The sequence below is a fragment of the Oncorhynchus keta genome, chromosome 18, assembly GCF_023373465.1.
Source record: "Oncorhynchus keta strain PuntledgeMale-10-30-2019 chromosome 18, Oket_V2, whole genome shotgun sequence".
Lineage (NCBI taxonomy): Eukaryota > Metazoa > Chordata > Actinopteri > Salmoniformes > Salmonidae > Oncorhynchus > Oncorhynchus keta.
In genome coordinates this window covers 24,140,596-24,154,405 of record NC_068438.1, presented here as the reverse complement: position 1 = coordinate 24,154,405, position 13,810 = coordinate 24,140,596, and the positions used below count along the sequence as shown (strand labels likewise).

At 42.0% G+C, this 13,810-nt stretch overlaps 1 protein-coding gene across 1 annotated transcript in view; it reads right to left on the bottom strand.

The window, feature by feature from the left end:
• The window catches only part of LOC118397475 (CD166 antigen homolog A-like), a 60,179-nt gene extending 46,580 nt beyond the window's left edge, over positions 1-13,599 (bottom strand). The window contains exon 1 of the mRNA XM_035792247.2: positions 13,323-13,599. Coding sequence (XP_035648140.1) covers positions 13,323-13,374 — 52 coding nt within the window. The 5' untranslated portion in view covers positions 13,375-13,599. The remainder of the gene's footprint in view (positions 1-13,322) is intronic.
• Positions 13,600-13,810: the final 211 nt, after the last annotated feature.

Below are 13,810 nucleotides of genomic sequence, written 5' to 3'. Positions count from 1 at the left end.
GATTTAAATGAAATCACTATCATTACATTAGGAAAAGCGATATCCTCTCCTCGCTGTATCTACTACAGGTGAGAAAGAAAACAAATTCATAATGGATTATGGCACCTCCATTACTCAAAATGAAACACCTGGAAGTTTATTTTACAATTCCTTTGCTCTCATATACTGGGCTAGTACTTCGAATAATGGAGCATTTACTTGACACGGAACTATGCAACTGAATTTATTTGTGATTCCTTAGAAAACATTATTCCTTCTCTCTAACATGAAGGGTTTTTCTAAAGCAAAAGACTCCATCATTGTCGAGCAGATTCTAGTGTTTCATTGCAAATTCCTGTGCTCCATCTTAAGCGGTCTCGAAAGATGAGCGGGAAAATGTCACGGTTTAACACAGTGTTTCCCAAACTCGGTGCTGGGGACCCCAAGGGTTCTGATTAAAATTATCAAAGCTTGATGATTAGTTGATTATTTAAATCAGCTGTGTAGTGCTAAGGCAAAAAACAAAATGCGCACCCCTTGGGGTCCCGAGTACCAAGTTTGGGAAACCCTGGTTTAACAGCTCCGATGGGAGTTAAAGTACTTTTTAGAATTCTCTGCAGGAGCATGGGGCTACTTGAACTCTCAAGATGGGTCCCATTAGACAATTAGGTTCTCCATCTAATTAGTGCACAAGAGGTTCTCCGCGTACCCACTAATGTCTGACTGTAAGAGCCGACGTCGGACAGGAGAAGCAGGTATGGGGAGTCAGACATTTATTCGGGAACAGACATAGAACAAGACAGGAACAGCGTCAGCATACAGGTAACACGGACATATGACAAACAATGTTGCAGCGGGGAACAGAGCTGGGGAACTAACAAAATATAGGGGATGTAATAAACAGGTGATCGAGTGAGTCCAGGTGAGTCAAATATCGCTGAAGCGCGTGACGAGGGAAGGCAGGTGTGCGTAAAGGATGGTGGCAGGAGTACGTAATGTAGGCCAGGCTGACGCCCTCGAGCGCCAGGGTGGAAGAGCGGGAGCAGGTGTGACACTGACAATGGAAGTGTTAAAATACAACTACTGCACAGTAGCAACTAGCTAATCAAACCCAGTTTTACATGGCATTCATCATCAACGGCGTCCATACAGTGACACATTTGCAAGAAGATAATTTTACTTCACTAAATGTGAAATGGTTCAACATCTAAGATAATAGGGCTTATGTGAAGAATTCAGAGTATTTAGAGTTAATTCTAAAACTACACTGTATTGTATATACCTTCTATATAAACAGTAAATTGCAGTTCTTGCTCACAGGGTAGTTTTAAGAGTATCACGCCCTTAATAAGGCCAGAATCAACTAGTGACTGACCAGTGAATACATCTAGTTCTCAATCTCACCAGAAACCTTTTAAAGTACTTTTTATAATTTGGTAAAAGGAAGAATTCAGCTTTCTGTTTAGAATCTATAAAATATTCACTAAAATGTATTGTTACAAATGATCACAAAAGCCTTGGTTCTGGCTTTTTCATGTATGCATCAGGTGAAGGAACTCCATATATCCAAGGATAATACGAGGCTTTGAATTCCAAGCAGCGAGAGCTCCACAGCCAGATAGGTTTCAGCATAAAAACCACTCTTTTACAAAGCCCTTTACCACCTGGGATTTACAGCCAGGAATCCAACGCATGAGAGGAAGCATGCATTTGAAACTTCCTGAGCAAGATGTTTAAGACCTAAAAGAATGCTTCAAAGCAACTAAGGAAGAGTACACTCTGCACTCTTGACATGTGAATGTGCTGTATTTTTACCAGTTTACATACCCTGGCATGCAAAAATGGCAGGCGTTTTTTTTCCAGAAAGCAGAGATATGCAGTGACTGCATGTCTGTCCCTTGTTGAAAGTTAGGGACTCTGGGATTGAATGACAACTCCTGCAAGTTCATCTGAAGCAGCATGTAATCATAGATAGCTCCAGGCTCCACAGTGTGCCGCCGTCTCAGAAGGATAGATGAGGGACATCAGCAGTGCTAGAATGGGGGACTACTGAGGTCAAATGCAGACATAAAACACTTCTGTTTGGATCCCTGGGGCAGGATTCTTCATGGAGCAACACTAAATATGACACTCTCTTTTCATGGCTGAAAATTGCAAAATAACATTGGAATGAATAGAGACCAGTCACTACTGACGTTACTGACCAAACAGAAAGCGATTTAAAAGTGAAAGGGAAAATTGCATGACATTTTATTGCCCACCGCTTCGAATTTCTGCTTTATCTTTAGCACAATGCCATTGTCATCACAATAGACCACTCTGGACTGCAGAGCGATAGTACCATCCGTTTCAGCCCTGACCCCATGTAAATATGTGGCAATATAATCACTTTATGGGGAGTGTAAATCTTGGCCGTTTACCAATTGACCTTTAGTGGGTCAGGTTAAGTTCCTAGTGCTTGGGGCTCCCCTGGCTCTTAATAGGCTCTCAATAATGGGACACACTGTTTTTGCTTTGTCTCTTTTCAGAAAACATCAGGCAATGTGAGGAAAAGAAGAAGAGAAATGATCTTCTATGAGTTCTGAGAACTCACGTGCCAAAAAGAGCGGGTCCTTGGGGAACCATGTGTGACTACCAATCCAGCTAATGGTATAACTAATGAACTATTCTAATTAAATCACACCTAGTAAAAAAACTTACGGCTTTCCAATGTAATATTTCAACTAAGATCATTGTGTCATTGGGATGAGCCACGTCATTAGCTTTTCATATGGACCAGAGCTACTTTCCCCCAGTAGGCTTGGCTTGCCTTGCGCATATGAGAGGTGGGCGAACAGGGGGAAGATCCTCAATGCCCTCCCAGAGGGGTGTGTGTTGTTCCATCTTCATGACAAAGAGAGGAGTCGGCAGGAGAAGTCACCATCATACCATGCATTTGTTTCAAAAGAAACTTGCTTCACAATACCGTCGGGGGGAGTCCGCAGGAAACTAGAGAAAGCAGGAGGGATAGTGTGAATAACAAAAGCGAGAAACAACCTCACATTTTTGTCCCAAAACAGGGGCAGAGCTGATTTCAGTGCACTGTAGGCTTTCACCAAAACCAAAGATATCCTCATGCATTTCAATGGGTGTATTTCGGCATACGGGACTAGTGAGAGAGTGCTGTTGTAGTCGTTTCACTCCTGTTGTTAAGGCTTTCTCGAAAATGTAGTCACTCCCTTCATATAACAAATAAGGCATTTTTTGTGTGTGAATAGCAGAAGTGCTATGATGAAGAAAGATTGCTGTGAGAAAATGGGGAGTGAAATAGATAGAGACTCTAAGGCTGGCATCTTCATTCAAAGAAATACCAGGGTGTTCTGTGCCTTTCTACAAAATTGTAACATTTTGGCTTTCACGCAGGAATGTGTGACTGGGAATGTAATCTATATGTAAAACATGTCCTATATCTTAAGCTGTCTAATGAAAACCCACCCAGGCCATTATAACCTGTCTAACCAGTGACAATACAAACCGAGTTGTGAGTTTTCTGGATAAGGGGGGGATTAAGGGGAAATCTCAATCGTGACTGTTGAAACAGAACGTATCTCCCACTCCTCTCTAAAATTGGGACGAGCCAATCACACTAGCTAGTGTAATTGAGACTCCTTTGGCTGTTTTACTGATACCCTCGTGTGTAAAACTGTCACAGGCAGACAAAATACTTTTTTCACCAGTGAGTCATTGCTTGAGACTGATTACATTGGCCACACAAGCCCTTTCATTTTCTCTAAGCAAAGCTGTACATCTTATCGCTGTGTGTGTCCAGTCTGTAAATACTCTCTTTTACATTATGGAAAAACACTGTTTTCTGGGCTGGCTTACATGTTCTCATTGTTGCCTGACTACAGTTCTGTAGGGCGGAAACATTTTACATCACGTCAGTGAATCCTGAGCTCTGAACAGAAAGTGCCAATACTTTCCCCTAAACTAAGTGAATACTGAGAATTGAACATTTCAGGGGAGAAATCAGAGACTGAACCAGAGTGAATAAATCTACTATGCTAGACGTGTGCATATTTGGGGACAGCCGAATTGGCCCGCGGGCTGCCAGTTGGGGAACCCTGCCCTGTTGGCTAGCTAACCCTCATCCACTGCATTTGGGTAAAAGGATAGGTTCTATCTTTGACCCACCCCTTTTCTCAAGAGGCCTCAAAGTGGATTAAAACTAAATTAGTCTCTGTGACCCTAATCTGAATTAAATGAAAAAGACGCAGAGCCACAATAGTGCAATTGCTTTACTTGAATGAATATGTCCTCCCTCTCCCAGATTGCCAAAAGCGAGAAGACCCTTTGAAATATACAAGTTATTTTATTTTTCCCCCAGAACATGAATGATACTTTGGGAAGACTGAGAAAAGCAAGAGATACCCTCAGAGAATGAAACCATTTAAACTAGAGGTCGACCGATTAATCGGAATGGCCAATTAATTAGGTCCGATTTCAAGTTTTCATAACAATCGGAAATCGGTCTTTTTGGGCGCCGATTTCCAAATTATTTTTGTATTTTTTATTTTATACCTTTATTTAACTAGGCAAGTCAGTTAAGAACACATTCTTATTTTCAATGACGGGCTAGGAACAGTGGGTTAACTTCCTTGTTCAGGGCCAGAACGACAGATTTTCACCTTGTCAGCTCAGAGGATCCAATCTTGCAACCGTACAGTTAACGCCCTAACCATTGCACTCCACGAGGAGCCTGCCTGTTACGCGAATGCCGTAGAAGCCAAGGTAAATTGCTAGCTAGCATTAAATTTATCTTGTAAAAAACAATCAATCATAATCACTAGTCATAACTACTAATCGAGTTGAGCAGGCAATATTAACCAGGTGAAATTGTGTCATTTCTCTTGCGTTCACTGCACACAGAGAGAGTCAGGGTATATGCAACAGTTTGGGCTGCCTGGCTCATTGCGAACTAATTTGCCAGAATTTTACGTAATTATGACATAATATTGAAGATTGTGCAATGTAACAACAATAGTTAGACTTAGGGATGCCATCAGTTCGATAAAATACCGAACGGTTCCGTATTTCACTGAAATAATAATAATATACCGCTTCAAACGTCACTCGCTTTTAGATTTGGAGTAGTTATTCCCCTTGCGCTGCAAGGGCCGTGGCTTTTTTGGTGCGATGGGTAACGCTGCTTCGAGTGTGGCTGTTGTTGATGTGTTCCTGGTTCGAGCCCAGGTAGGGGCGAGGGGAGGGACGGAAGCTATACTGTTACACTGCCAATACTAAAGTGCCTATAAGGACATCCAATAGTCAAAAGTATATGAAATACAAATGGTATAGAGTATTTCTTAGTCCTATAAATACTATATTAACAACAACCTAAAACCTTGGAATATTGAAGTCTCATGTTAAAAGGAACCACCAACTTTCATATGTGCTCAGGTTCTGAGCAAGGAACTTAAACGTTAGCTTTTTTGCATGGCACATATTTTACATGGCACACATTTTTACATGGCACACATTTTTACATAGCACATACATGGCACATATTGCATATTGGCATATATTACTTTCTTCTCCAACACTTTGTTTTTGCATTATTTAAAGCAAATTGAACATGTTTCATTATTTGTGGCTAAATTGATTTTATTGATGTATTATATTAAGTTCCAATAAGTGTTCATTCAGTATTGTTGTAATTGTCATTATTACAAAAACATCTTAAAAATCGTCCGATTAATCGGTATCGGCCTTTTTTGTCCTCCAATAATCGGTATCGGCGGTGAAAAATCATAATCGGTCGACCTCTAATTTAGAATCTAACACATTGCTCATGGCAATTTCCTATGACATACATAAAATGTCAGTTCAAACACAACATTGACAGTCCCGCAATGCCTTTGAAGGAAATTAAGAGCTACCAGTGTGAGTTGAGAATTTGTAAAGCTGGATAAAAGGGGTATGTTTATTGGGTATGATGTGTGATTGAGGCCCTTTTCAATAATTCATATCTAAATGAGGGGTAGGAAATGAATTCAGAAAAGGCGTGAAAGACACTCATAGGAATAAGTCTATAGTCGTGTATACCAAATTGGCGGTAATGCAAGGCACAAATAACTAAAAACATCCATATTTTCAGTATCATGACATTTCTCACATCATATCATGATCTGCAGATTGAAGGCCTGTAAATTTAAGGGTAATGTACAAAATGATGATGTCATCATGAGTGACATCCTCTATGTTCAGAGCTAAGAAGAGTGACATTTTCCTCATGGTTAATAGCACAAGGGCTCCCCCTGTCACCGCCCTCTAATACTGTCATAAAACATGTAATTAGCATATCACTGTAGGACATCTAGTTAATAATTATATTACATTAGTATTATCTGATATCAATGTCTTGCACCACCCGCATACAATTTGCTTTGTAAAAAGAATCTGGATCATAAACATCTACGATTACGGATGAATAGATTCATGTTATTGTGCTTTCCATCCATGAAACAAAATGTTGCATGAAGGGTCACATTGCATAAGAGTCAATGGGAGATAGAACAACCACCTCTAAACAAGACGTGAAATACACAGTCATACAAATAAACAGGTACAAAATCACAAGTGAAAACTGAGAATACAGATCGTCCAAGTCTTCCTCTGCACCAGTCATCTGAACATTTATCTATAATGTCATGACAAAAACTGGTTGCGGAGTGTGAGAAAGTGGATGAATACATTTCAAGGAGGTTTCACTCAGACAATGAAACCGTGTGGTCCCCACGAGAACAGGGTCCGGATTAGTCCTTTAGCAAATGAAGAGCCCCACTTGCTTGACGAGTAATACCAGGTGTGACACTGAATGGTGTCTATTCCATGAGGGGGGTCACAGCTCTCAGTGTTTGAGCCGGAGGAACTGCTTTTAACAACCTGAACAGGTGTAGCTTTTTCGAGCGTCTGTTTGTTTCTCTCTAAAACAACAGAATCAGAATCACCAAGTACATTTACACATACTCAGAATGTGACTTGGTGATATGGTGCCGCTAGTAATAGACAACCCTTAGAGACAGAATACAGACAGAGGAATTTAAACAGAGTGTATCTACATTATATACAACTAGGTAGAGTGAGAATAACACTATAAGAGAATGAGTAGTGGGTAAACAAATATACAAATTGTCACGCCCTGACCATAGAGAGCCCTTGTTTCGCTATGGTGTAGTAGGTCAGGGCGTGACTAGGGGGTATTCTAGTTTAATATTTCTATGTTGTGTTCTAGTTTATATTTTCTATGTTGGTGTTTTGTATGATTCCCAATTAGAGGCAGCTGGTAATCATTGTCTCTATTTGGGGATCATATTTAAGTAGATATTTTTCCCATGTGCATGTGCACCACGCTTAGTTGTTCGTTTATTGTTTTTTTTTTCTTTAAGTTTCACTTTGCAATAAATATGTGGAACTCAACATCCTTGGTCCCGTTCCTACGACAACAGTGACAGAATATCCCACCAACCAAGGACCAAGCAGCGTGCAAGGATGGGAAAAATAAGTTGGACCTGGGAAGAAATCATGGAAGGATAGGAGACCCTTCCTTGGCAGGAGTCGCAGAGGACGCAAGAAGGACGTCCACGACGCCGGGGACCGCTGCCACAGAAACTCCAATAATTTTTTGGAGGGGGACACATGGAGCTGGCGGCTGAGCAGAGGGAAGAGCCAGAGAACATCTGGGAGGAGATAGAGAGGTGGTCGGTCGACCCAAGTTGAGTACCAGAGGCCGCCTGAGAGTCGATGGAACAGTGTGAGGAGGGATACCGGAGAATGGAGTTGGCTAGGAGTATGCGGCAACGCAGGCGTTCGGAGGAGCGTGTCATCAGTCCGGTGAAACCTGGGCTGGCTCCATGCATCTGGCCTCCAGTGCGCCTCCCCAGTCCGATACATCCTGTGTCTCCTCCTCGCACTTGCCCTGAGGTATGTGTCACCAGTCCGGTACCACCTGTGCCGGCTCCACGCACTAGGCCTCCAGTGCGCCTCCCCAGTCCGGTACGTCCTGTGCCTCCTCCTTGCACTCGCCCTGAAGTGTGTGTCACCAGTCCGGTGCCACCTGTACCGGCTCCATGCACTAAGCCTCCAGTGCGCATTCACAGTCCAGAGCTTCCGGCAACGGTTCACAGTCCAGAGCTTCTGGCGACGGTCCGGAACCTCCAGCGACAGTCAACGATCCGGAACCTCCAGCGACAGTCAACGGTCCGGATCCTCCAGCGACAGTCAACGGTCCGGAACCTCCAGCAAGGGTCAACGGTCCGGAGCTTCCAGGCAAAGTGTCCAGTCCTGCTCCATGGCAGGAGCCTTCCTCTGCGCCGGTGCCCAGCTCCATGGCCGGAGCCTTCTTCTGCACCGATGCCCAGTCCAGGCACGGCGTTCAACCTGGCGCAATTGGGGATCATATTTAAGTAGATATTTTTCCCACCTGTATTGTTTCGTGTTTGTGCATGTGCACCACATAGTCACATTTAGTTGTTCGTTTATTGATTTATAGTTTGTTTTTTCAAAGTTTCACTTTGCAATAAATATGTGGAACTCAACATACGCTGCTGCGCCTTGGTCCTTACGTCAACCGTGACACAAATAATATTTATAGTATCAGAATGAATATAAACTACATGACCAAAAGTATGTGGACACATGCTCGTTGAACAATTCTCATTCCAAAATCATGGGCATTAATATGGAGTTGGTCCCCCCTTTGCTGCTATAACAGCCTCCACTCTTCTGGGAACACTTTCCACTAGATGTTGGAACATTGCTGCAGGGACTTGCTTCCATTCAGCCACAAGAGCATTAGTGAGATTGGGCACTGATGTTGGGTGATTAGGCCTGGCTTGCAGTCGGCGTTCCAATTCATCATTAAGGTGTTCGATGGGTTTGAGGTCAGTTCTTCCAGACCGATCTCGACAAACCATTTCTGTATGGACTTTGCTTCATGCACGAGGGCATTGTCATGCTGAAACAGGAAAGGGCCTTCCCCAAACTGTTGCCACAAAGTTGGAAGCACAGAATCATCTAGAATGTAATTGTAAACTTCTCTTCGCTGGAATTAAGGAGCCTGAACCAAGAAAAACAGCCCCAGGCCAATATTCCTCCTAAACCAAATTTTACAGTTGGTACTATGCATTAGGGCAGGTAGCGTTCTCCTGGCATCCACCAAACACAGATTTGTCCGTCGGACTGCCAGATGGTGAAGCGTGATTCATCACTCCAGAGAATGTGTTTCCACTGCTCAAGAGTCCAGTAGCGGCGAGCTTTACACCATGGGAAAATCAAAAGAAATCAGCCAAGACCTCAACAACAAAAAAATTGTAGACCTCCACAATTCTGGCTCATCCTTGGGAGCAATTTCCAAACGGATGAAGGTACCACGTTCATCTGTACAAATAATAGTACGCAAGTAAAAACACAATCGGACCACGCAGACGTCATACCACTCAGGAAGGAGACGCGTTCTGTCTCCTAGAGATAAATGTACTTTGGTGAGAAAACTGCAAATCAATCCCAGAACAAAATTATAAAGGACGTTGTGAAGATGCTGGAGGAAACAAGTACAAAAGTATCTATATCCACTAGAGGTCGACCGAATAATCGGAATGGCCGATTAATTAGGGCCGATTTCAAGTTTTCATAACAATCGGAAATCGGTAATTTGGACGCCGATTTTGCTGATTTTTTCAACAACATTTGAATTATTTTTTTTTACACCTTTATTTAATCTTTATTTAACTAGGCAAGTCAGTTAAGAACACATTCTTATTTTCAATGACGGCCTAGGAACGAACGGTGTGTTAACTGCCTCGTTCAGGGGCAGAACGACAGATTTTTACCTTGTCAGCACAGGGATTCCATCTTGCAACCTTGCGGTTAACTAGTCCAACGCTCTAACCACCTGCCTCACGAGGAGCCCGCCTGTTACGCGAATGCAGTAAGAAGCCAAGGTAAGTTGCTAGCTAGCATTAAACTTAATCAATCATAATCACTAGTTATAACAACACATGGTTGATGATATTACTAGTTTATCTAGCGTGTCCTGTGTTGCATATAATAGATGCAGTGCGTATTCACAAAAAAGAACTGTCGTTGCTCCAACGTGTACCTAACCATAAACACCAATGCCTTTCTTAAAATCAATACACAGAAGTATATATTTTTAAACCTGCATATTTAGCGACAAAGATTGTACTTTTTGGAGAAATGTCCTCTGGTCTGATGAAACAAAAAGTTAACTGTTTGGCCATAATGACCATCGTTATGTTTGGAGGAAAAAGAGGGAAGCTTGCAAGCCGAAGAACACCATCCCAACCGTGAAGCACGGGGGTGGCAGCATCATGTTGTGGGGGTGCTTTGCTGCAGGAGGGACTGGTGCACTTCACAGAATAGTCGGCATCATGAGAAAGAAAAATTTTGTGGATATGTTGAAGCAACATCAAGACATCAGTCAGGAAGTTAAAATTGTTCTTCCAAATGGACAATGACCCCAAGCATACTTCCAAAGCTGTGTTAAAATGGCGTAAGGACAACAAAGTCAAGGTATTGGAGTGGCCATCACAAAGCCCTAAATTCAATCCTATAGAAAATTGTGGGCAGAACTGAAAAAGCGTGTGCGAGCAAGGAGGCCTACAAACCTGATTCAGTTACACCAGCTCTGTCAGGAGGAATGGGCCAAAATTCACCCAACTTATTGTGGGAAGCTTGTGGAAGGCTACCCAAAACGTTTAACCCAAGTGAAACAATTTAAAGGCAATTTAAATACTAATTCAGTGTATGTAAACTTCTGACCCACTGAGAATGTGATGATCAATTTTTCTATACTATTGTTCTGACATTTCACATTCTTAAAATAAAGTGGTGATCTTAACTGACCTAAAACAGGAAATTTTTACTAGGATTAAATGTCAGGAATTGTGAAAAACTGAGTTTAAATGTATTTGGCTAAGGTGTATGTAAACGTAGGACTTCAACTGTATCTAAATGCAGTAATAGTGCAGTTATTCTGTGTACAATTCAAAGATACAGTAGCTGTTTGCTGTGTGCAGCATAGAGTGCACAGTCCTTTAGTTTCTATGGGCCAGATGGTCGGTTGGTGAGGGACACAGCCCAGGGAACGAAACTGTTCAGGTGGTAAGAGTCTTTGGTCATGATTGACCTGAACCGCCTGCCAGAGGATAATTTTTGGAATAAAAGATCAACAGTGTATCTAATTACCGACTGATGGTGTCTATTCTGAATACTACCTTCACAAACAGAGCACTTAGTTTAAAACCTACAATTCAACATTTACAATGAGGCATATGGTGATAGATTAAACGGAATTCTGTGATTTGATGATGATAGATAACTAGATGGTTGCCTAGTGCTTCTTAAAATGAGACTGCATATGAAGGTGTAATGAGTAACCAGCACATTGAAAAGTTATCATCAACTCTCCATAGAACAAGCAAACAGACACATGGTTTCACCATTTATGGAGGACGGCCTGTCTGCCAGCATCATGTTTTCTCATCAAATGTTGGTGTGGAGAGCTATAAACCAAATTAAAACCAGGGGCAACTGGCAACGGAGCTACAACACACAGTCCAACTACAAAACTGTCAACACGTGACATGCTATTGTCATAGGGGATGCTCTTTTTTCCACCTAGTTCAAATAAAAACACCTGAGAGTGGGTGACAGTGACATGTGAGCCACACTGTAATTTACAATGACAGGCATGTCATGTAACAGTGTCAGACAGAGGAGGACCTAAGTCAGATCACCCACCTCCCTTCCCAACCTGGTCTCAGAGCATTTCGTATTATTCGGTACGTTATTCCGAGACACTCCATTCGTACGATATGTTACATATGGTATGGTTACATAAGACACATAGTTACTTAAGACTAAAACAAAATGAGCGTGGTTGGTTGGGCGTATAACGCCAACGTCTAGCAACCCAAAGGTTGCGAGAAATCAAATCTCATCACAGACAACTTTAGACTTATAGCAAATTAGCTATTTTTCATCTACTTTGCAACTACTTAGCATCTTAGCTAACTGTTCCCCTAACCTTTACCGTTTTAGCTAACCCTTCCCCTCACGTTAACCCTTTAACCTAACTCCTAATCCAAATCCTAACCCTAACCCCTAGCCTAGCTTACGAAATGGGTGATGGACATACACAAATTAATACATACCATAACATATCATACTAAATGGAGTGTCTCGGATTTATATGCAAAATATTACGAAATGCTCTGAGACCAGGTTTCCTTTCCCTCTCCCGGTGGACTATTCAGAGCTCCACTGCAGTTTAGTTCAATGTTGAGACTGAATGTTTAAACACATGGTGTGTACCTGTTGGCTTGGGGAAAGTATTTCTTTAAAGAAATGTACAGAACGTAAAACAGCCAAATTTCAATATTTCTCCTCATCTGATGTAGTTACCCCCCTCCCCCAACACACAGCACTCTCATTCCTATAATACCCCACCATCCCTGCCCCCAGTTCCTAGAACTGACTCATCACGAAATCACCCCATAACACCACCCCACCCATCTCCAACATTCATTCAATTGAACCCATTCAGCATGACAAAAACCCTGAAATGATTAACTCTTAGGGGCTTCAAATAATTTCAGCTACTATTGGGTCAATAGACTGGATAATATACAAGGGATGGGGCTCCATGAAGGAACACAACACATATCCATCATGTTAATGTCGAAAAGGGTGTGTGGAATAACATCTTACTATGAGATATGTCAGATAGCAGGTTATCTGACTGCAACTCGGTTATGCACCAAATCAGGTCCAAATTTCAAATAGTAATTCACTCACATTCCTAATTATTTAAGCAGTACATAATAATTTATCAAGTGTTGCATTAGACAGCGGATGCTTTGTGAAACTCGGTTTACTGTTGTAAGTATTGTAATAAATGAGAGGACAGATCTCCCAAATTGAGAGCACATCACTATCACCTGGCGAAACCTATTCTACACTCACAAAGTGTGGCCAGAGGCTGTACACACTTATGCACTATTCAACTTGTAGTTACACAGTTTGTTATGCTATGTGCAATAATGGTTAAGAAAAACTCTAACCATGACTATAACTAACTACACATTTGTCTTCACAAACCTCCGTGGAAATCAATATTGCTAATCAAATAACAAGCATTTTCACTTTAGATGTATCGTCTACATTCTCATAATCCCCATGTAGTTCCCATTAAGTTTTTATAAAAAATGTTGATCAAATGTAACAGTTTTCTTTTAAACAATGTAAAATATGATGCATGTTAGGCTGCATACAGTAAGTACCTTGGTAGACAAGCGCGACGAGGAGGGTACACAGACAGCTTGAAAAGTGCATCCTGGCAAATGTCAGATATCCTTGTTCCGCTGTTCCTAAAGTTTGATAATATGTTCGTTGATATCGATCAGTTAACTTCCTTCCGTAAAGGTCGGCGTTAAATACTGAGATATTCACTAACTGTGTTCAGTTACAGTTGTATAACATCTGCTCTGTCGCTTGGCTTGGCTAACAGGTAAAATGCGGGAGCGCGTCGAGTGAGCTACGACGGGAAGCTCTGTAGGGTAGAGGTTTACAGCAACTCCGCCCAGGATCTACCACTGTCTTGTGGACCCCACTCCGCACTGCATTACACACACACACACACACACACACAGTAACTTAAGGTCGCTAGTTCGAATCCCCGAGTCGACAATGTGAACAAATCTGTCGATGTGCCATTGAGCAAGGCACTTAATACGTTGATAATGGCAGACCCTGGCCATGACCCCACTCT